Source organism: Hemicordylus capensis, chromosome 1, assembly GCF_027244095.1.
Source record: "Hemicordylus capensis ecotype Gifberg chromosome 1, rHemCap1.1.pri, whole genome shotgun sequence".
Taxonomy (NCBI): domain Eukaryota; kingdom Metazoa; phylum Chordata; class Lepidosauria; order Squamata; family Cordylidae; genus Hemicordylus; species Hemicordylus capensis.
The window spans coordinates 406,212,371-406,237,261 of record NC_069657.1 but is presented as its reverse complement, the minus strand read 5'-3'; the positions used below and the strand labels follow the sequence as shown (position 1 = coordinate 406,237,261).

The following is a 24,891-nucleotide window of genomic DNA, read 5'->3' as shown; positions in this document are numbered from 1 at the left end:
TTTGATTGAATTTTTTAAAGAAGTTTTTGAGTGCCATTTTGGAGGCCTGTTTTTCCCTTGCTGATTTGGTTTTCTGGCACTAGTTTACAGCCTCCTTGCGTCTTGGCTGACTTGTAATCATACAAATCAAGTATTGTCATGGACAACTGCACCCCCATTGGCTGGGGGAGGGAGGGAGCCCAAAATAAGGTCACTTCTTCAACATGTATTCAAAGGGACTGGGAGGCAGAGAGAACTTTATAGTGTGCCTCTCTTGAAGAGGATACATCAGGATAGGAGGAAGCTTTAATTTTGTCGTTTTCTTATTTTTCAGCTCCATGCTGAAAATAAGAGCCTCCCCATCTCTGACAGCTTTTTAAAAGTATCTCAAGATGCATTTAGTCACCCAAGCTTTTAATCAGAATTGTGGTTTTAAACTGTTTTAATTTGTTGGTTGTAAGCCACCCAGGAATGAGAGTTTGGGGCAGTATACAAATAAATTAAGTACTCTGTATATCCATATTCACAGACTGACAGGAAACCCTGGATGTTTTTCCCCCCTTCTCACTTCACATCCCATTGTTCCCCAAGAAATTGGCAAGTAGATTTTTAACTTTCCCCCCAAAATTGTGTTAAAAACTGTCCGCTTGGCTTAATTCACTTGCTTGACCCATATGGATTGTCTCAAGCTATTCTTTCAGTTTGGAAAAAAGAGTCAATTTACCTCTGTATACACCACTTTAGAATGGAGATGTATGTATGGAAAAATTCCACCCAAGATTACCCATCCCTTTGCTTGAGAGATGAAAAGCACACGCATTTTAAATATGAGAACACACCTAAGTGTTTGGAAAGCATCTTCAAACTTTATTTACAACTGTCACAGTGACAAAAGTACTGTCGTTTGAAAAAAATGCTAGCTTTTTCCCTGAGGCTCAAAAAGAATTACAGAAATATAGAATGTTAATATACAACAGGAAAAAGTTCAACTGGAGTGCTTTGTTCTTCAGACATTAAAAAAAATGACAGAAATACAAGCGACAATGAAAAAAAAGAGGCAAAAAAAGGATATGCAAATAAGACAGACAGCATTGCCACTCTGATCTTAAGCCTTAAGGATTTTTGCTTGACTGAGTGGTTAACAGTTGACAACTTCAAACTCGGGACAAAATTTAAAAGCAACAAAAGTAACTTTTGGAGGGGGAATAGCAAGAGAGTTAGGCTGGTGTGCAGGTGTCAAAGCTCATTCTACTGAACAGCAAGATGAGAACAGTTCAGGATCACAGCTGGATCCATTGGTTTTAAAGCAACCTTGGCTAGGTAACGATGCAATACACGTTTCAGCGATGACAAAACCATCCACCAAGACAGGTAGTACATGTGCGACAGGTTCTTGGCTGCCAACAGAACACACAAGAACACCAACTACATCCCTACATCATTATACATTTTAAAAAACAAAACAGGCAGGAGTAGTCTGCAACCTCACACACCCATATGTAACAATGACTCACAGCTGTTAAAAAGTTATTGCCATTATGTTGAAAACACAAGACAAGACTGAAAAATAATCCTGCTGATTTAACAAGCAAATCCCCTGACCCCATACTCAGCGTTTTTACTACTCATGAGGTATCAAATACAAATATATACACACAAAAGTCCTAATAGATTTCTAAAAAAACTGAGCTGACAAACGAGGGACTTGGGAGACTAAGGGTTAGTTTGAATATTCCGTTAAGGCCATGGCATGTTTGTATTATTCTTTTAGCGTCTCCAGAATTAGGATGGAAACCACTGGTTTTTCATTTCTCAGAGTGGTCTTTTCCCTAGCAGACACTGTAAAGTCTCAGCATGTGGTGAAACACTGCTTTCTGAGAAAGCTGGTGGTTAAGCTTGCTCCTAAGAAAAGGATGAACAGGACGAAAGGAAAGGTTATTATTGGTAATTTAGACCTTGGGAAGTTTTGCCCATCATATGATGTTCAAAAAAGCACATAATCTTCTCCACAACACTGAGAGACCATAATACTTTTCGTTTGTCTGTTTGAAGAGAAGACCAGCTTTCCTTCAATAATCACTTCTGTGATTCTGCCTTTAGAGTATCTTCAAATTTCTGTTCAGGTGAATTGCATTTAAAAGCCCAGATTCACTTCCACAAGGCAAGCCTTTGAGCCGGGGTTTGCACACAACTAGACCACAATGCCAACCGAAAAGCTAGTGTCTTTCAGTACAGAGGAGTATTATTGGCTGGGAGACTTGACAGCAGCTTTGACAGCAGGAAAAGAAATATACTTCAGACTTTTTGTTTATGGCAAAAATCTCTTGAAGCTTTAAAAAAAAAAAAACACTTGCAAGAATCAGACTTGACTTGTTAGCCTTGCTTATCTTGCACAAGGTACTGTAGAACAAGTGGCAAAGGGCCATCTGCAAGCAAGCAGCGCCGTGCCAAAAAACGCTATTCAGCACTGCAAGGTTTAAATGCATACTTTTTAAGAACAAGAGGTGTGCTGGGCTGGAAGGGACAGGGAAGAGAGGAGAGAACATTTATGTAAGAGGCTAGGCAAGCCAGTGCCAAATCTCATCAGTCCAACAGAAGCTGCAACTTTAGGAGGAGATACTGGACTGGCTATTGATCCATTGCTCCTCTATGCTGCTCAGCAGGAAGGCCTGCCTTACTCTAATGTCATTGGAGCATCTGAGTGGCAAGTAGCCATACTGCCTGCCTCCCAACTCCCAAACACACACACGCACACATACAAGCACTATAAGAAGGCAAGTTTGAGAGATGAATACTATTCTCATGCTTTTGTAGCCACAGGCAGTTCCATACACAAATGCAGCTGCATTTTACACTTCACACCGATTTCTTTCACCCCACACACTTTGGAAAAAGCATGTTTCCCGACTGTCTAATCCTCCACCAAAGCAGCCTGTTATTTCATTGCTGCCCCGTATAACCTCAACAGCAATCTTAAGAGCAGCCATATTTGTTTTCCCTGCCCAACTTTCTTCCTTAGTTTCAGCTGGAGATTGTCACGTCAAGCGCTTCAGTTCTCAATAGAGAATATGGAAAAAACTAAGATCTTTGCAGGTGCAAAATTGAATGTCTTTTGTAGAAAAAGACTCTTCAGAACAGTTGTGGTTCTCCCCCCTTAAGATGACACGGCATCTGAAGTAGTACAGAAAACTCTGCCATTTATTGCTCCTTTCCCTCTTTCTTTGCTTCGTCACAGTTTTCTTCTTCTTCCTCTTCCTGGACCAGGAATTCCTCCGGTGGCCATCTCAGCTCTCCACTCTCCACATCGCCTTCTGTCGGCTCTACCACAATGGAAGGGAGGCGGTCCTTCAGCTTACAGTACCGATCAAAGTCTGATGGGTCAGGGAAGATCTGAAACCAGAAAATTACAATGCTCAACATTTCCATAATATTCAATATGCTTGGCATTATCTCATTTTATCCTAAAGAATGTGAGGTAAAATAGGTTGACACAATGAGTTTCACAGCTAAGCAAGGGTATAACCTGGGTCTCCCACATCCACGATCAATATACCATTCATTATACTGCGATGGTTACAAGTTAAGTGTAAAATACATCTAGAACAAGCAGCTTTCATGGAGCAGCTCTAGTTTGGAGGAGATTTGGCCAAGCTCTCAAGATATAGCCAGTCATAGTTGATATTCTTCACATTCAGTTGTCTCAGGTGACTGCTATTCTCTTTAGCTCTTCCCAGGTCAAAAGGTCACTCGTGCCTACAGGTAAGGAGGTTGTTTTCGGGAACAGCTAAAGCAGCCCGTGAGAACTGCCAGGATCCATGTGGATCCTGGTGGCAAACTCTCCCAAGGAGCCCACCGGTTAGCAGAGGTCAAGGGCGCCCTTAACTTGAGCGCTGGTTGCTCCCAGCTTGTGCGATCGTTGGAGGGGATGGGTGGGAGGGAATTCCCACAATGCACCGTGCAGAGGTGTAGCTATAATTGAGCTGATGGGTTCAAAGAACCCGGGCCCCCAAGCTCCACCCCTATTTTCTTCATTATCTTCCTCACTCCGAGGGTCACTGGGGAGAGGGGTGAAAAAAGGCCCCCTCTCCCCTAGCTACACCCTTGGCACCACACACGGTGCATGGTGAGATTTCTGGGGGCCAGGATGATGTGTCCCAACCCCCACACTGCCTGGGACAGCAACAACTGTCTGGGCATGCGATCTAAACATCCAGCAACATCTTGGTAATAGTCCGCAGAGAAGAGAAGGTTATACAGCCTTCCTCCACACTCTCCGTCCCAAACAGTCACGTGAATGGGCCCAAAACTGTGTTAGGATACTTAACATGCACATCTAGTTCCAATCCCAATGCATTCAACAGAGCACTTGTAGCTGAATGTATGAACTGATGTGCACCCAGGAGCACTGTGTGTCAGGTAATATGAGGCAGTATGAACATTCTAAAGACCCACCCTCTCACCCAAGTCAGTTGATGGTGCAGTATTCAATTGATAAATATGCATTTAGTTATATGCTTTCAGGTAGAGAACCGGCCAACCAGTATAGTTCTAGGCTAGAACTCTGTTGAAGTGTTCGTCTTGGAAGCAGCCCTAAGTGTCTTTGGGATCCAACACTTCTAGAAGAGACTTGCAGATCTTACTGGCACGGAAGCAACTGAGCCAAGCAATGAGCAAGCTCACTTCTCAGCTCTAGTGCTTGTCACAAACTCTGGAGCAAGCAAGTTCGATCAAGGGAGGCACAACAGGTTCTGATCAAGCCAACTGAACAGCCCACATATGAGATTCTGAGTGTGTTAATGAAAAATTGCTAAGCTAGTCCCCTCACAACTGGGCTGAGATAAAATAATCCCTCCCTGCCACACACACTATTGAAGACAAACCAGCAAAGGAGAAGCATTTTCAAAATGCAGCTGGAAGCAGTGATCCATCATACAGGCCAGACACAAGTTCTCATTTGGCACTCCATCTACATGACACAGTGTTACATTCCTGCCAGTGTCAGACCATGTGCGAATGCCAGCATTTTCAGTTGTACCATAAAGAAAGCTGCTTCCCCTCTCTGATACACATTGCCAGATAGTTTTAAGGCAGTTTGCCTCATCCTAGCATACTTCAGCTCCACGGAACCTTGCCTATTTCTTTTGTTTTATTTGGAACAAGCTCCATCCTAGTCCTCTGTTTAAAAAAAAAAAAGAGCTAGAGGGTTTTTGAAATGTTTTTCAAAGCAGTACTTTGGCAACTCTAATGTCTTAATTACCTAGAGCAGCATCCTGTTGCTGATGACCAAGGACCTATGGAGGAGAAAACAGAATCTGGGCCACAGGGAAGGAGAAGTCTCTCCATACTCATCTAGGTGCCTCTCTTCATCAGTAGCCTCTACAGCAGGAGGCCTTGACTCTCATTATTACTGAACTACAACTCCCATCACCCTCAGCCACAATAAACTGTGATTAAGGATGATGGGAGTTGTAGTTCAACATCATCTGGAGAGCCAAGGTTGCCCATCCCTGATCTACAGCAAGGTTGTCAATCCTTTTACTACACACACCACTAAATATTTATTTATTTATTTATTCGATTTCTATGCCGCCCTTCCAAAAATGGCTCAGGGCGGTTTACACGGAGAAAAAACAAACAAATAAGATGGAACCCTGTCCCCGAGGAGCTCACAATCTAAAAAGAAACATAAAATAGACACCAGCAACAGCCACTGGAAGTACTGTGCTGGTGGTGGATAGGGCCAGTTACTAAATATTCCAAATAAATAATCAGGACAGCTTCACACTTTGTGCAGCAAATGTTTATATGCGTTTCTTGCAGGAAGCAGAGACTGGGCAGCAGTTGTGAAGGTACCTTTAAACACTTGTGTCCACAGTGCCTGGAGACCCTGGAACAATTTCTAGACATTTTCCTTAAACATCTTTGCAGAGAGGTTTAAGAATAACACTTAGATATAGATGTGTGGGGTTTTGTTTTTGTTTTTTTAAAAAACTTTATGTTTATCCTGTTCCTCCGCCAGGGTGCCCAGAGTGGTGTACATGGCTATGTTTATTCTCACAACAACCCTGTGAGGCCAAGAGATAAGCAACTGGCCCAGAGTCACCCAGTGAGTTTCATGGCTAATGGAGATTTGAACTCTGGTCTCCTCAGTCCTAAACCAACACTAACCACTACACCACCATGCTGGCACTTATAGTGTTAGTACTTCTTTAAACATTTGTTGCAAGAGACAACAGTGTACACACAGCACACACTTTTGCCCGGTAAGGGAGCCATTTGCAGTTCTGTTCCTATGGTAAGCTAGGCATTGCCATGTTTCCTGCTTCCCCCAGATTTCTGAGCAATTATGGGAAGGGAGTGAGTGCTCAGTTCTTTGTGTTCCTGGTTGCTTTTAATGAACAGTTTTCTTCCTAGTTGGAGTGATTACACAGCCTGTTTCCAAATGACCACCATTTAACAAACAGCCTTGTGGCTTCACCCTAGGAGGAGCATGGGAATATTTCCACACCAATAGTCTAGTTAAATAATCCACTACCCTGACAAGAGCTGTTAAGTGTCTTCACCCTGTCCGTCCCTCCCAATACATTAACTGGGTGTTCTCTGACTAAGCTCTATCTATTCTCCACTATCAGAACTCCAAAATGTCCTTTGCTGTACAGATGTGTTTTCTGTGTAGCTCTGCCTCATATCAAAGAGTGATATGTAAGTTTCAGACCAAGCTGAACTTTCCAACCTAGACCAGTTCCCTAAACATAAAGGGCAGAGAGCTTTGACAGTGTTATTTCGAGAGCATCAACAGTGGAAAAAAGTTTGCATTTCAGCAGGTTTTAATCCGACGATGCTTATAGTGACTAACCCGTTCAGGAAACAGCAATAAGCATTCACTGTCATTTTAGGCACATTGGGTCAAAACTAGAATAGCTGTTTTGAAAATAAACTGCCTGTTTCCTCCCACCTCCCATTTAAATGAAGGAATAAATTATTTCCTTAAATAAACATCCCCCAAATGTGTTGTGCCTGGGGTTTGGTTTAAAAAAAAATTAATATATAGACTGAACAATCTTATCTCTGACAGCTGTAATGGAGGAGGTCAAGATTTTTCCACTAAGTCATGCTTTTTAAAAATAATCACAGCGGCATAAAATGAGATGTTGCAACAGCAGTCAAGGACTAGGGACAGTCCAATGGAAAAATAAATGAAGTCACATTTCCCAGCACATAACAGACTGGGAAACAAGGCAGGGCTGATTATGGGAGCAAAGGAGCAAGCAAGTCTTTCCATAATAAAATGTACATCCAGGGAGCAGTGTTCTCTTCATTTTTTTCATCTGTGTGCAGAATGAGTTTTGTTCTAGGTGGCAGGATCAAGGCACTGTGTGCACACATGCCTTCAAAGTGAGACCTTCCCGATTCAACCTGAGCGGGATTTAAAACTGAGTTGGCATCAAGGAACATGTGTGAGTGTGTGCGCATGGCTTAAAGGGAACACTGCCAGGGAGTACATGCAAGAAAATGCTGTTTACTCTCTTTTTCACTTAAGAGGTTGGTCTGAAGCCTTGGGATTTGCTCACACATACAGCTATCCCAACAGGAAATCTCTCTGGAGGACAACAAATCTGATCAAAGTAAAGCAAAATACAATTGAAATAAAAGCCCTCCATGTAATTAGGGGTTCTTCAACTCTAGACTAAAAATGTGAAGTCATTTATTGCTTTCCACTTCTTCCGAAGCCAAATGTAGAAAGGAATATGGATATAGATTAATGCAATTGCATCCTTTGGTATGCTGGGGTGGGGAATCTGGGTTGGGGAAGCAGACAGTAGGCCCATTTGCACATTATGTTCAATACTCGTACAACAAATGTAGTGTACACAGGTATAGTCATTCACACATTACACTGAATACAGGTACAAAAGGACATTTACTATCTTACCATGCATCTGAAGGGCCTGTATCCAGCTTCACTTTAAAAATGTACCTAGGTACAGTCATTCACACAAACACGTGTACGAGTGTACAGACATCTGTATACTCGTACAACACGATGTCTGAATGGGGCTAGTATCTTGTTCCTATGCGGATCCTTGAAACTCAGTCTACCCAAACTATACATTTCAGGTATGCATCTCCTGCTTTACATAGCATGTAAGACTTCGGGTAGGAAAGTATTTAGTGTAGCCAGTGAGCAGTGTTAGTCTTTAGAGGGCCAAACCGCATTCAAAGTTGACTGGGGATTATTATAGCTAAAGTAGTAGTAGTAAGTTTATTACAGTCCTTAGACCAGCTTAACATTTAAAATAATACACTTATAATTTACAAAATATTCAGGTTGCTAATAAAAGTTCTACGAAGTTGGGATGCAACATTATAGCTAAAAGCAATCACTCTGATGGGACAATTCCACAGATTCTCTTTGTCCCAGGAGATGGTATAGGCAACTCGTTGAAGCCAAGCACATCTATGACTGATCAGTGCCTAGACGGGTGATCACCTGGGAACCTCATGTACATCACCTTGAACTTCATGATAGCAGAACAGTGGACTATAACCGTTATAAATACATAGTGGGTGCAAATCAATTTTATTGTCATGACTAGAAGGTTTATCTTTAAGCAGCAGTACAGCTCCATGTACTTGATGCTAGAGAGAAATATTTATCTAGTACTATGAAAATCCATATATATTGTTTCCAACAAAAGTTCTTGAAGTGCTTTACTCAGAAAAAATACAGGTGGACCTTGCCCTACATAGCACCACTGTTCTGCATAACCACATTCCAAAAATAGGCACCCAACCTCAGCATACATTGATACAGAAAGGGTTAATATCTGTGTATCCACAGTTCCTAGGTGGCTGGAAGTGTTCCAAAGTAATTTCTGGCCACCATTTTGTTTAAGAGAGCCATTTTGTGACCCTTCTGTTGGAGAAGGATTCCCCTGCCCCATGATTTTTCATGGAAAGTTGGCCAAATTGACAGTTTGCGGAGCATGGTACAGTACTTTCTCTCCATTATTTTGTGCTGTTTTCTAGAGTTTTTCCTCAATGCAGGAACCTAACCACCCTGACTGCCATTGCCCCAAGTTGCTTATCTGTGGTTTTGTTACCCACAGAAATGTGCGGGGAACAGAACCCCTGCAGATAACGGGGTAAAATGATCATAAAGAAGGAACCACATCCCCTTCATGGCCTGTTTATGAACTTCTAGAGACATCTGGCCAGCCAATGTTTGACACAATATGCTGTGGGACCTTTAGTCCTATCCGTACTTATGCTCAAATGCCTTCTATGCCACAAACAGGTGACCAGCTAATTTCAATTATGCAGCCAAACAAAGTGGAAGCTCAATAGATAACAAGTCCACATGTCTATCCAGAACAGAAACTATTTGATGGAAATATCAAGTGGTTTTTGCACATTTCAGATTTTTCCTACATTGCACTTTAAGTGGCTTTTCATCCCCACCCACTCCCTGCACATTTAAGGCAAAGAAATTGCCTTAAATGATGCTTTTGCATCAGAGTCGCAGTTCACCACAGAAATGTGACAGTGGACAAAACTGCTCATACTGATAATGTATGGAAGCCTGGGTTACGCAAGGTTGCATTAAACATATTGCTACATTTCTTGTGTCTGCAAAACCACTATTCTTCTGTACCTAACGCAATGAAGGAGCCAACTGCAGAAGAGCGTTTTTGATGACTAGCACTGTTGTGGTATCAATTGTGTCCAATATGCAGAAATGTACATAAGACCTCTGTGAAAGTTGTGGGAACATAGGAAACTGCCACAAGGTACCTTGTTGCTCCTTTATCTTATCTGCAACAATTAGACATCCCCAGATATAGGTTGGCTTTTACACAGGCCAGATGTAGATGCCTTCCCTCTGCTGTCCTTGAAGGTCGCTACAGTGGGACTCCTTGTGTGGAGCGTCTATGCCCCTGTGGTGATGGGGAAGTTGAAACAATTGAACATGTTTTGCTTTATTGCTCCTTTTATAGGGACTTACGTTTAGAACTAATATCTCCACTGTTGGCTCGTTTCCCAGGAAATCTGCCTAGCCAACAAGTGGCTTTCCTGCTTGAGGACAGCATACCTGCCATTACTCGGAAAGTGGCGGGCTTTTGTGCAGCAGCTCAAAGAGTGCGCCAGTTTTTAATTAACAGTCCTAGTGCTGCTGTATAACCTTTCACTTATAACATTGTTGATGGGTTAGACTGTTGACTTTAAAAAAAAATATTTATATTGTAATTGTATTTTCCCCCCTTTGTTGTGCTGGTCATAGACCGTAATCAACTTTGAATGCTGAATGCTGCCTTATATCAAGTCAGACTATGGGTCCATCCATCTCAGTATTGTTTACTCCAGGGCTCGACTTCAGCCCTCCTGCAGATGTTGGCCTACAACTCCCATAATCCCTGGCTACTGGCCACTGTGGCTGAGGATTATGGGAGTTGTAGTCAAAACACAGCTGGGAGACCAAAGCTGAGCAGGTCTGGTCTTCACTGACTGGCAGTGGCTCTCCAAGGTTTCAGGCAAGAGTCTTGAAAGGGGACAACTCATGCTCTTCACTGCTCAGGCTCTTCATCATTGACTAGTAGGAGACTGCTTGGCCAGAGACTCAAAGGTCCCCTCTCAAAACCCATTGATAAGAGAACATTTTGCCAATCCTTCACTGGAGCCTTTGGAGAAGATTATTCTCACCAGACGAAAGTCTGATCTGAAAGTACACATTTCACCCAGCAGCAAAGGGATGAACTGAAACCCAAGCTCTAAACTAGAAGATCATAGATTTATGTGCCAGTGACCCCCCAACTCTGCTTCCTCTAGAGTCGAGCGAACTTGGCACCAAGAGTGGAAAATGTTTTAACCACCAGAAAGGCTTGCTGTGTGCAAGCCTTATCTTGAGTACAAACCAGAAGTGCGCTGCTGCCGAGCAAGTAGCCTGCAAAGAAACCCAGCCATGCTAATAAGGAAACCAATACTACTGGAAAGAGATGATAAAGATATCCCTCTAGCTCCACCACTGACTACTTCATTGTCTGTATAACAACCAAGCCTTTCAGCAAGGAGGCATGGAGTGCATTACACCCTGCTGTGCTAGCATGTAGCCAGACCCAGGCAGGTGGCAGTACAGCTGGATCTGACCCACACAATCTGTGACCTATCAAACTGAATGTCACTCTCCAGGGACTTGATAAACCTCCAGTTTGTGCTGCCTGCCCAGGAGGAGAAAAACGAGGCAGCTGTCAAGGAGGTGGCAGGCCCTAATACACAGCCAGCAAGGCTTGGCTGTTGTGGACGTCTGCCCTAGATGCTCTTTAGAAATATTATCCACAGCGTTGGTTTAGATCAGGGATTCTCAATGTGTGGGTCCCCAGATGTAAGTGAACTTCAACTCCCATAATTCCCAACCAAAGGCCACTGGGGCTGGGGATTATGGGAGTTGAAGTCCAATAACATCTGGGGACCCACACGTTGAGAAACCCTGGTTTAGATGTTTTGCTGCTCCCAAGCAGCTATACCAGGCCTCGATGGATGTTCTTTGGCTCTAGAAACCAGCCCAAAAGTCTAGGAGACAAACAAGCAGGCTCGCCGCCTGACCTCCAGCAACACCCTCTGCTCCACAGGTGAGTAAGCTCGCCACATTGTTTGCTGCTCCTCCTCGTCTTGGTTGTGTCCATGTGGCTCAGGGAGGCAATGGAGTGGCAGAGCCAGGAGGGAGCAACCTGCCCCTGCCTTGCTTGCTCCCCCTCCTCCAGGCTGCATCAGTTCATAGCCTGGCTCAGGTGCCACCTTTGGATTTCCAGGCATCATGGCAATCTGGTGCTTGGAAATGGCTGAGCCTTGAGCTATCCCATGCAGCCAAGGAGATGTGCCTCAGGATCACTTCCAAGGATGCAGACAACATTTGCACACAGGTCATGGATCCTGTGTAGCACACATGGTATGGGCTCCACCCTGGCAACAATGCAACTCATGCGTCACAGGAAACTTCACGGACACCCCTACAAATACTGCCTTTCCAGTGCAATTCTAAGCATGATTGAATAGGGGATCGAAATTAAAAATGCTAATATCACAATGCCCTTATACAAATGGCCATATCTGGAGTACTACACACAGTTTTGGTCACCGTATCTTAAGGAGGACACTGTAGAACTGGAAAAGGTGCAGAAGAGGGCAACCAAGCTGATCAGGGGCCTAGAGCACCTTCCTTATGAGGACAGGTTACAGCATCTGGGGCTCTTTACCTTGGAAAAGAGGCAACTTAGGGGAGACATGATCAAGGTGTATAAAATTATGCATGGAGTGGAGAGAGTGGACATAGATAAGCTTTCCCCCCTCTCTTACAACACTAGAACCAGGGGTCACCCCATGAAACAGAAAGTCAGAAAATTTAAGGACAAAGGGAAGTACTTTCCCACACACATTGCATAAGTAATCTATGGAATTCTCTGTCAGAAATATGGTGACAGCCACCACCCTGGATGGCTTTAAAATGGGCTTAGACAGTTTCATGGAGGACAGGTCTATCAATGGCTACTAGTCTGGTGGCTGTGGGCCACCTCCAGCCTCAGAGGCATGATACCTCTCAATACTAGTTGCAGGGGAGCAACAGCAGGAGAGAGGGCATTTCCCCAGCTCTTGCCCGAGGGCTCCCCAGAGGCATCTGGTGGGCCACTGTGTGAAACAGGATGCTGGACTAGATGGGCCTGGGGCCTGATCCAGCAGGGCTGTTCTTATATTACTCAAAAGTAATCCCACTGAGCTCAGTGGAACTCACTCCCAGGTCAACATGCACAGGATTGCAGGCCTGGCAACAGATGGGGCTAGCTGGTGGTACAAGCAAACCCGAGTGCTCAATCCCTACAGTCAGTAAATTTAGCCAGCCTGCTGCTCCTGGCCGTTTGTTTACAAGAGGCAGCAGACTTGCCTCTCGAGTCGGACATCTTGTCCGCCTGGCACAGCTGCCACAGACCGGAGAGCTTCGTCTCAGCAGCCAGATTCCATTCCAAGGGGAGGGGGCATTTAAGGAGTTTCACGGCAAGGCACTGTTTTGACAGGAGACCAGGGAGATGATTAATTTAGTCCTGAGTCAGCCTCAGGTTTCAGAGACCGTTATTAGTGTGGCAGTCAAGTGACATTAGCAGAAAGTGAACTTGCTAGGAGGTGATTAAGTGTTTCCAAGCAGTAGACACAACTTAAGAAGAAAGGGGAAAACACACATGACAACACAAGTCAGCCGGGTAAAAGCATGATAGGCTGGAAGTGAAAACACCTGTCCATTTAGAAGAAGCTACATTTGGAGTTATCATTTTATCTCCCTCACAGGAGATATGGGACACTTAATCATCCCCCTGCCCGCCTCCAAGAAAAATGTCTTGCCACTTTCTGAGATGCATCTCAAGGCATCAACAGAAGCTGGTGCAGAGAATATATCCCTCAGCCTCCCGATTTCACCACACAGCATCTCGCCATAACTGTTGCCTTAATTAAACTCAGGGGCCGAGGGTGAGTTTCAAAACTTCCTGCAACTCCAAACCTACATGCTGAATAGCTTGGCTTGTGTACTGACAACAAAGCAGTCAATGATGCCGCTAGAAAGATACTCCTCCTGCAGTACTCCTCCAGGCTGTGGGGTGTGTATTTGGGTATGGATCTCTGAATGACCCCTCATAGAAGAACACATGCCAAGAACTTTGAAAAACAACTTAGGGGTAAAAGGTAAGTTGATCCCCCAATATGCAAGTTTTTAGATTCTGAAAATGTTTCTGTAGGTAAGTATTCAGACATGTAGCATCACTCACCACAGGCAGACTGAAGTGGAATTGTCCAGATAGTAAGGCTGTTCTCATGAGCAGCCAAGCTCGTGACAAGGATGCTGGTGCGGCTGCACTACCAAATCCAGCTTCATAGACCGACTGTTCACCAGGGTTAAGGGCGTGAGTGAGCCCCTTAACCTGGATACTACGCCTGCTTGGGCTGCTTGCAAAGATGGGCACCTAGAGTACCCATCTCCTGGGGGAATGCCCCAGTGTACTGGGGGATATCTGGAGGCCAGGATATGCTGTCCCAGCCTCTAGAGATCCGTGCTGCTTGGTGCGGCACGGATTGTCTGGAAGCGCGGTCCAGGCTCCCAGCAACATTCACTTCATTGTCTGGGCAGAAGGTGAGTAGGATCTAGCCATCTCCCCTGCCCATGTAAAAGATCTCAATGTGTTACCATTGCATGCACAAACTATGCTCAGTCCTTTTAACAGAGATAGCTATTGTGCTAAAGAGCCCCTGGTGGCGCAGTGGTAAAACTGCCGCTCTGTAACCAGAAGGTTGCAAGATCGATCCTGACCAGGGGCTCAAGGTTGACTCAGCCTTCCATCCTTCCGAGGTCAGTAAAATGAGTACCCAGAAATGTTGGGGGCAATATGCTAAATAACTGTAAACCGCTTAGAGAGCTTCCAGCTATAGAGCGGTATATAAATGTAAGTGCTATTGCACATAGATTAGGAAGGTACAAGTAGTGCAATGCTAGAAGACCATTTTTTGCTTGTCAAGTATGGGTTTCCATATGCCTTAATTATTTTTGACCTCTTTATCCCATCAGGGAGCTCAGAGCAGCTGTCATGGTTTTGGTTCCTCCTAAATAGTTTTATCCTCACAAGTTTGTGAGGTAGGTTAGGCTGAGAGAATGACTGGCCCAAGATCAGTGTATTTCACAGCTGAAAAGGGACTTGATCCCAACTCTGGTGAGTGGCAGAGGAGCAGGTACCGACTGCTCTCCTCGCTCTTAAAGGTGCCCAAATGGACCCTTTGAATCAGTGCACGGATCGCAATTTGTGCACATCCCTAAACCCCATACATTTTGAGTCCGCAGGGGAGACTGCATGCTGCTAACATCCATGTTACCAGAATTTATTGTGCTGAAGAGTGCTGAGAATACAAGAAGCATCCTGGGACATTTTCCTACAGGACACTCTTCTCCAGAGTTCACACCAGGACATCAGTCCACTGATACTCTCCATACTGATACTATCAGTCATAGCAGGGCTGCACAACTTTGGCCCTCCAGCTGGCGGACCACAACTCCCATCATCCTCAGTCACAGTGACCAATAATCAGGGATTATGAGAATTGTAGTCAACAAGGAGGGCCGAAGTTGTACAGCCCTGAGTCATAAGATAGAAGATCAGCACTTGAAAAAATATCACACAGTAGCACTGAAATGGCGTTGCCAGTTCTTGATGTTGAAGCCATCTGGATGTGCCCCAAGTTACATATTTGGAGAGTTAATGTGAGGCATCAAAAAATGAAGACCTATTCAGCTGCTAGGAAAAGTTGAGAACAGCCTCATCTCATCCTCCTGGTACTACAGTGACAGTCCTCAAATAATTTGATCTTTAACCAGTTTAATCTGATCTCTCATATGACTTTTATCTAGTTGGTAATTTGGGATGAAAGAGGAAGACCTACTCTTAAAGAACCCTTCAGCTTTCCAGGCATCAGTGTTTGCATGTTTCTGGCATAGAAACACCAAGAGCCCCTGGTGGCGCAGTGGTAAAACTGCCGCCCTGTAACCAAAAGGTTACAAGTTCGATCCTGACCAGGGGCTCAAGGTTAACTCAGCCTTCCCTCCATCCTTCCGAGGTCGGTAAAATGAGTACCCAGAATGTTGGGGGCAATATGCTAAATCATTGTAAACCGCTTAGAGAGCTCCGGCTATAGAGCGGTATATAAATGTAAGTGCTATTGCTATAGTGAAATGGACACCTACATGTCAAATGTGCCTTATTTATGCCCATTGCTGCTAGTCCCAAAAGGAGGTCGCTCCAAACTCCCAGGAGAGCAGGTGCTTCATTTGCAAGCTGCTTTCTCTCTGCTTTTGGGTTTGCAGCTCTCATTGTTGGGAACACCAATATCTGGATACACCCTGAGCAATGTCAACCTTTTTGCTCCATAGTAAACTTTTTGGGAGGAGTGGAGAACCTCTAGTTCTCCATAAAGAATCACAATCAGCAAGTAGTAACAGGCTACAAGGAGTCTGCAATTCTATCAAGTGTCCATTTGTTTCTCTTTCAGTGTTATGATCAATGACTTAAAAACTGGAGAGATTTGGGCTTATTTTTAGCCTTAGCCGGATACTATGCTTTTGGTCACAGACACATTATTTGGCAACACATACCCAACACCATTTTTAACCTCGTCCTCGCTGGCCACTAGTTATTATTTAGGTTCACTGTCAGCTAGACTTCTCAAGTGCCAAAGTATTCCTTTATGCTGAATCTCAATGTTGCTAGAAACACAGGCAATGTACTAATGTGGGCCCAGAGTCCGCCAGAGGGTGGCTGCAACTCATTCCTTACACTAAACATTGCCAAGAGCCAGTGTTTTTGTTCTGAAGAACACAGACAGTCAAGTGAGGTCAGTGCCGATAGTGGGGTGCTGTCACAGCAAAGAGCCATGAGGAGTGAGAACCAGAGTCCTCTACAACTTCCAGCATAATTTTGGAAGGCAAATATGGCAAACTCACATGGATGAGCTCTCACTGACTTAGTAACTCACAACATGGAGTGCTCTTCTGTTTCATTATTCGAACACCTAATGGTTTGGTTTTTGTCAAAGCTGGTCATGGGAGGAGAGCTGGTCTTGTGGTAGCAAGCCTTGAATTGTCCCCTTTGCTAAGCAGGGTTTTCCCTGGCTTGTATTTGAATGGGAGACTACATGTGAGCACTGTAAGATATTCCCCTTATGAGATGGTGCTGCTCTGGGAAGAGTACCTGTAACCTTGCATGCAGAAGGTCCCAGATTCCTTCCCTGGCATCTCCATGAGAGGGCCGAAAGAGATTCCTGCCTGCAACCTTGGAGAAGCCGCTGCCAGTCTGTGCAGACAATACTGAGCTAGATGAACCAATGGTCTGACTCGGTTTAAGGCAGTTTCCTATGCTCCCATGCTCCTAACTTTCAGTTTTGTGGGTTGGGATTGGAATGAATGGGACATCTGTACTTTGACAAGCCTTTTCTAGACACAGCTAAAGAAAACAAGATATGCCTTTTAAAAACAGAAAAGAAAACTGGCCCAACCTTAGTTAGTTATTTGATTTCTATACCACCCTTCCAAAACTGGCTCAGGGCAGTTTACACAGAGGAATAATTAAAATAATAATAAGATAGAACCCTGTCCCCAAAGGACTCACAATCTAAAAGAAACATAAGACAGACACCAGCAACAGTCACTGGAAGTACTGTGCTAAGGGTGGATAGGGCCAGTTACTCTCCCCCTGCTAAATAAAGAGAATCACCATGTTAAAAGGTGCCTCTTAGCCAAGTTAGATGGGGTATTTTGTGTTTCATACTGCAGCATTTGTTCCCCGAGGCCTTAGTTAAGGTGAATATGTGCAGGGGCTCTTCTGCAAGCTACCAGCAGAGTGGATCATTTAAAAAGGCAAAGGATGCTCACTAAGACCTCCCATGGCCATGCTCAACTCAGAGAATATGTGAAACTAGGGCCACAGTCCAATATAGGGTCACATAAGTTTATTGATTTCAATAGGCTTAGCAACACATCAGTGTGCTAGGCTGAGGTCTAGATCTTACTTTCGACTGGAGCTGAAAAAGACATGCCTGTGATAAATTGTAATTAATTGGATGGGCTCCGATTACGGTGGAAAATCCCAATGTATTTTCAGTTCTGATGTAATGTTGGCAAGTTCTATTCTTCCATGAAAGCCACTTTAAATGTCCTGCCAAGCAGGAACACACTGTGTCAAAACCAAGTAACAGAAGTCACCCAAGCGGTTGTTGCATTAAAATCAATTTGCTTGGTCAGCTGGTAACTATGGGTCTACCTTCCACAGTCAGACCCTTGTTCCATCTAGCTCAGTATTGTCTATGCTATCTGGCAACAGCTCTCCAGTGTTTCAGGCAAGCATTTTCCCAGCTCCAGGTAGAGATGGCAGGGACTGAAATGTGGAACACCTTGTACACAGTGTATGTGTTCGGCCACTGAGCTATGACCCTTCTTTCTAATGAAGTGACGTGAAGAAAAGAGAACCACTAATAGCTGAAGGCAGAAGTGACATATAGCCAGCTTCCATATTCTCAAGTTTAACACCACCTTTTTGGTAGAACAAAACTGATGCAAAGTACCTCCAAAAAAGCAAGTCAAAATTACAAACTGACTTCGACAAGTAATAAAACTAGTTTAAAAAGCGATCCTATTTTTCTGTCAACATGCAGAAAAGTTTCAGAAAACTAGTTGTGTGGAGTAACTTCAAGCTTACACAGAAGCAAGCAACACATGTTGCTTACACAGAAGTAAGACCTTTAATAGGAATTATTCCCCAGTAAACATGTTTGCATTCTTATTTGGGATCAAGCCCATTGTCTTCAATGGGATGTACAGATGGCCTTCGTTACCTGCGGTCCCACCACCTGTAGTTTCATGTGTCTATGGACGGGACTTAGAGACCCAGTTTCTTTATGCATGGTACAAAAATAGGCCAAAATCAATCTATTCATGGTTGCTGAGTGGCAAGAAATAATCCGGAAATAACTTTCGGTGTCACTTCCGGCCACCATATTACAAAATGGAGCCATTTTGAGGCTCTGTTAAAACATTATTTTGGTGAATATTCACTAAAAATCCAGCAGATTTGGTGTTTTTCAGGGGCATTAAGTACAAGGTAGTCCCAAATGATGCAATGGATTACTAGCAGCAAGCTTACCTGATAGGACAGGCCATCTTTGCGGGGGCTTAGACCAATCTCATCCATGGATGGAGCACTCATCACCTCAGTCATGTCAGCTGATCTCAAATAATCAGGGCTGGAAACAGAGGCAAAGATAACTTCAGTTGTTACAGTTCGATTAAATCGGCACCATCACAGGAAAACTGAAATGCTGCTAAAAATTAAGGCTGCATCTTGCTGAAAAGCTATTCAGACATGGTCAAAATACAAAACAATTTTAGTACATCCTTTTTCCATTTATGAAGAGTTCCTGGTTATTTTTAAGAATTGTACGCCACACCATTTTGTAATCAAAGAGATCAACCCCTAAGAAGAATCTCCAGTACATTAAGTCACACCCACACATGGGCACCTGCGGGAACCTTTCTGGGGGAAGTACATACATAATCAGGCATCCACAAACACACTTGCCAGCTTGCCAATGACGAGTGTCTTGAACCCTTTGGTGAGCAGGATACCCAGTACCACACAGAGCTCACCACTGCCATCTCTGAGAAGGTAATGAACAGCAGCAATCCTTTTTGAGGAGGAGGGGGCTCCTACTGGGTGCCTTCAGACATACCTTTTAACTGCAGGTTCAACAGACCCACAGTCCTCTCCCCCACCCCTGAGTCATTTGGCGCACTCCCACATTATGACAACCTGCCATCTGGGAGACTACAAGGGGGCAGAAGTGGCTGCACAGGCTTCCTCTGAGCTAGGAAGGAAAGCCATGCCAACCAATGCAATTCAAGTAGCGGGAGGAGCTTCCTCCTTTAACCCCAGTTTGAGTTCTTTGCCCAAACCAGAAGGCCAGCTCCAGCTTTCGAACCCTCAGTTAGGTAAACGAACCTTATTTGCAACTGAGGGTTCAAACCGAGGCTGGGGGGTGGGAATCGGAGCCGTCATTGGGTCCCGGAACCACGGCTCCAACTATTTGGATGTCATGGGGGGGGTGCATCTGAGGTGAGTTTGCTTCAGGTTTCCTGTGACATCCGAAGGTGGCCATTGTTTCTTATCTATCCTCCTACAAATGACAGAAGACCACCGGCTTCTCTCCCAAGTTGTGTTCCAGAAAAGGACTAGAGGAAAAGATTGGCGATTATCACAAATCATGGCTGGCTAGTGAGCTATGCCTAGATTTGTGGGTCCCTGTATATGGTATGTAATCAGAAATATAATCCAGCCATGAATCCTGCCACGGCCCCACCCCTGCACCCACTCTGTTGTGTATTTCTACAAACTAGAGAAAGTGAAATGCAACCATTTACTGTCTTGGGATCTTTAATCCAGACAGCATGGGCTCCCACTTTTAAATATTTACTGTTTTTGCCTCCTACTCTGACTTTCTTACACTGTTCCTTTCAGCCCCTGCTCACACCATCTCAAAAGGAAAAAAGAAAAGAAAATGTTGCTGCTGTTTGACCCAGCTCAACAGAAATCCATTTTGTGGATCCCACCCACCATCTGAAGGTCAAAGTCCTTTCTGGATACTGTATAAGCTACAAGCAACCCTGACAAATCTCCATTTCTGTTGATGAAAGCCTCTAAGGCGACTCCACAGCCTCCCTAAGCCACTTGATCTTAAAACCAGAGTGAAGAAGCTCACTAACTAGAATATGTACACATTCTCACATAAAAGCCCAAAGGGCTTTAATTCTGATAGACTCATTATGCAACTTCATTTCAGGGATTTCCATGCTGGGAGTTAAAAAAAAACAAAAAACCCTCTCTTCTACACTCAATGTTTCCAGTATTTTAATTATGAAAGCAAAAGTAGATTTGCATACATATCCTGTAACTTCTGCATTTTGCATATACAGATATTTCAATTTCCAAAGATTGTACTTTGAGCCCATTTCATTTTTGTCACTGAAATAAAGCCAGTCCATTTGGCAGGCTCATTTTAAAAAAAGACACAGCTGTATTATGGTGCAGACTACTATGAAACAGCTTCCCAGCTTTATGACATACAGCAAGTTCCCAGATATATGCCTGAGAATACGAGGTAAGGCAATCATCTGTAATAGCAGCAGGAATGTGTGCTCACTATTCACCAGTGGTCAATCCATTGTGGATGGTAAGGCATAACAGTAGGAGTTATGAATCATCTTCACTGTGCATGCCATGCATTCTTGCTAAGTCACTACCAGTTGTATTACAAATAGATGCCTCAAGAGCAAGTAGTATTGAGCACAAAGCTTGAATGATGCTTAAGAAAAAAAGACACACTATGCCAGGTCTGTGCAACTACCACCACTACCACATCATCAATACACTTTATAGTATCTCTACTATAGTGTCAAATAGTGTACCATTGGGAGTGCTCTGCTCCAAGGAGCTTACATTCTATATTTTGACTAGAAAAGCTGTGATGAAAAATCCTGAAGTGAACCTTCCTGTCCCCAAATCACAGTTGCCACTGCTATATCCTAGTTCTGTGCACAAGTGTGAACCACATCCAGCAAGATCAGACTAGCTTTGCATCTACGTATCTTGAACATACTATTCTATCAGTCTTCCTCCTCACCCCCAACTTCCATGTACCATCAGAAACAAGGCTGTATGGTTTCAAATGGTTGCCCACCCTCACCATTTCCCTTCACATTATTTGGTCCTGAGGACCATCTTTGTAGAGGGTCAGTTTTAAAAAGTGAAATAGGACTTTGCCAAGTAAACTGTTTTAAAGGCGAAGCAGAAGGCCAGTTAAGAATTCCTACTGTAATTATCCAAGGCTACTAAGCACAAGCATCGTTTGCACAACTCTAGAGTGTGCAAAAAGGAAGGAAAAAACCCCATGAAAAATAAAATCCTAACTGGCACTTGAGGTTAGGGAAACCAAGCTACCACCTCTTTCAAGTTCAACCAGAAGGAAACAGACCAAAAGTAGGGGCTGGAAAACTGGCTTGCTGGGTATCAGCATGCCTCAGTCCTACAGACTTAACTAGACAGTGAACAAGCCCAAATCGTCACAAATTACGATGTTGTCTGGCAAGAATAACGGAATATTAAGCATCTGAAGCACCCTGCCAAGCAAGAGCATGGTTCCCAGACAAAAAACAAAAACAAAAAAACACTAGAGATATAAAATATAGCACTTGCCAACAATCAATACTTTTTCCTTCTAGTTCAGCTGACAGGTCTCTAGAGCAAGGCTCATTGGACTGCTTGCTTTCCCTGCACCCTTCCCCAGAACTGTGCAACCTTCGCTCATTGCTTTTTGAGAAGTCTCACCAACTTCAGAGCTGCCAATCTTTTTCAGCCTCTCAGTTTTGGAGAAAGTGGCACGAATCTGCCAATTGTAGAAACTCCTTCAAGCTAAAGGTTATTTGTGCAGCGAGTGGCAGTGGTTACCAGGATCATCCAATACTGAGAGGATTTTTTTTTTTTTTAAATGCTGGGTCTTAGAATCTGAGTTTTTGAAATGGTGCCTACATGGCATCCAGTCTAACCCATTTCTGTCTGAAGGCAGGAAAGCCTAAAGCGTTTGAAGGATTCATGAGCAGCCTCTTGAAAACAGAATACAAAAGATGGTTACACAACTTCTCTAAGCAGCCGCTTCCATTGCTAGGCTGCCAGAGAGAGGAGACTGCTATACCGAGCTCAGAGGCAAGGTGCAGAGGCAGAGAAAGTCTACATGCCCCACAGGGATCACTTGTTACATAGTCTAACGCACAAAATCCAGAATTTATTCCGAGCCACAGTTAAACCCTAGAGTCCGTAGCCGGCGATCGGGCGCTCATCCTTGCAACATACGATAACGATAAAAGAACGCTTCTGAACATGCACAGAATACTTTCCCTAATGAGTTAAACACAGTCAGCCAACCTGGGCTTCCAAAAGCCTCTAGTCTTTTACACCTCTTAGAGACGAACTACTGACCAAGTCTATTATTCTCCCCCCCCCCTTTGGCGGGGATTTTGGTACTTTCTGAATAGGGGGAACTGCAAGAAGAAGCAACAGCTGCGGACGCGGTTTGCCCCGCGTCGCTGTCGGCAGCTGGCTGCCCGGATCACGCCTGCCTTTGTCGCTCGACGCGAGAGAAGCAGCTGCCCAGCAGCAAACTTCCTCGCACGATCAAGTTTCCTCCGGCTTGCAAGCTAGCCACTCAGGACCTCCCTCCTCCTGGGGAGAACGCTTTCCAGGTTGAGGCACAATCCGAATACAAGCCTTGTTCGGATTAGGGGGCAATCGGTATTTAGCGGCTTGGGGGTTATTGCCCCAGACTGCGAGCAGAAAGCGTGTCGACCCTCCGCCCTCCTTTGCAAGGGTGGCAGCCGTGCAGCTCGCTGCAACCAAGGCGCTAAACAATCGCTTAGGAGCAAATAAGCCGGGCGCCAGTTCAAGACGCCCTCCTGCCCAAGAGAGCAGCGGCTACCGCCATGCAATGCAGCCGCCGCTGCCTCTCTAGCTCCCGCCAGCGCCTGTTGCAGGAAAGCCAGATCCGCCGCCCTGGTTCCCCTGGCGGGGTGAAGTGGAGGACAAGCGCAGAATGAATAACCGCTTAACAGGCAGCCTCTTTTCCCAGCAGCGGAGCGTGCAGCGACTGCTAAAGAGGGTTTGCAAAAATCAAAGCGACCCATCCTTTGCATGTTTATCCGGGGGTAAGCGGCGCCACGGAACTCAGCGGGGCTTACTTGCGAGTAGACTTGCATCCAATCTGGCTGCAGGCGGCTTCTCTGGAGTTTGATGTTTTGGGGGGCAGGAGACGGATTCAAGCGCCCCCTCCCTTTAAGAGTTCTACATTTCCGACCAATCTCTCTCTCGCCTTCCCAGCGCTTGTCTTCGCGGCTCTTTCGCTGCTGCTCACTTCCTTTGTTTCTAAGCTCTCGCCTCCACCCAGCACAACCTCCAACATGCTTTTTAAAGCTGCACCTTGCAGAGGTCGCCTTCCTAGAGCCTCCCCTGACTCAGGTTACTAGAGATCTAAACCCCATAAGAACGCGCCTCGTTATTGCACACGATCGAAGAACAGTCGCCAGCAAGACCCGTAACTACTCACCAGTGAATGGGGAAAAATACAGACATGAAGTCCTGACAAAGAGGCTGACCCAACGTCCTTTGTATCTGAGCACAGGCAGGGGCAGTGCAGAGAGCACGGGGGGGAAAAGCAGCGGGCTACTCTTTCTTGATAAGAGGGATCCCCAGGTGATCGACTGTAGGGCAGGGAGAGGAGGGGTGGAAAAGCGCCTGTTCGGGTAAAAAGCCGCTCAGTGTGATTTAGACACGCGCAAGCACCGCTCTCGACTTCTGCGATAAAGCTCAGCCCCACAAAGCGATTGGGAAGCTGCTTTTATATACAAGAGAGGCGTGCCTGGGCGCGCGAAGCCCGCCTTCCCCCTCCGATGATGTCACCAAAATCATGAATGGTTTCATGCTCTCAGCCTGTAGCAAAGCCGCGGCTCAGAAGAAGGGAGCGGGCTTCGGAGCTCTCCCATTGGTCGCTCGCCTCGGGCTCTATGGCATCATCTTCGGCACGAGCGCAGCTTGCTGCTGATGTCTGTTGTTACCTAACCCAGATCTGAATCAATCAGTCCGAGTTGGGCTGCTAATACCCCCATCTTCTCCCCCGCCTCTTGAGTGCATGGCTAAGAGGCAAGAGCTAGTGTCTCGAGTGTGTGCGTGCGTGCTTTTTCCTCTAGGCATCCCACTCCTGTGAGAAATGAAGCGTTTCCGAAGAGATCAGAGCCTGTGCCAACGCAAGAGTTTTCCTTAAGTAGGATGCAATTGCAATTAGGTTAATTTACGGGCTTTCATTCATAACAATGCAGACGAGAAACACAGGGCGCATCTGTTGTCTAAGCAGCGTCTTCGCCTGCGTGCATTACAGTCTGCCATCCATCTCTGCCAAGCCTGGTCCCCCGGATTTATTTAGAATAAAATAAACAGATAAGCAAGGAGTTGCACAGCAACCACTCGTTTTTCTTTATGGGGTTGGGGCTATGCCCTTGTTCTTACCCTTTTGTCCCGATCTGTACGGCAAGAGAGAGGGAGAGGCTGATTTCAATGTGGGGTTGTTACCTAAACTGGAAAGGAGTCACGTTTAAAATAATCCATGGGAAAGTGGAAGGAGGCAGCAGCTTTACTGGAACATAAATTACTGTCTTGCTTTCTCCAGAATGGGGTGTTTATTTTTAGTGTGTTTGGATACGTGGGAGTAAGGGGCCGTTTTTTGTGCTGCTAAGACGCT

At 44.9% G+C, this 24,891-nt stretch overlaps 1 protein-coding gene across 1 annotated transcript; it reads right to left on the bottom strand.

Moving 5' to 3' along the window:
* Positions 1 to 823: 823 nt before the first annotated feature.
* On the bottom strand, positions 824 to 23,964 carry LBH (LBH regulator of WNT signaling pathway). Its single transcript, XM_053306728.1, has 3 exons — positions 23,704 to 23,964; positions 18,699 to 18,798; positions 824 to 3,369 (listed from the first exon to the last, which is right to left on the bottom strand). Exons 1-3 carry the CDS (start codon positions 23,727 to 23,729, stop codon positions 3,178 to 3,180), a joined length of 318 nt encoding a protein of 105 aa, XP_053162703.1. The 5' UTR covers positions 23,730 to 23,964; the 3' UTR covers positions 824 to 3,177.
* Positions 23,965 to 24,891: the final 927 nt, after the last annotated feature.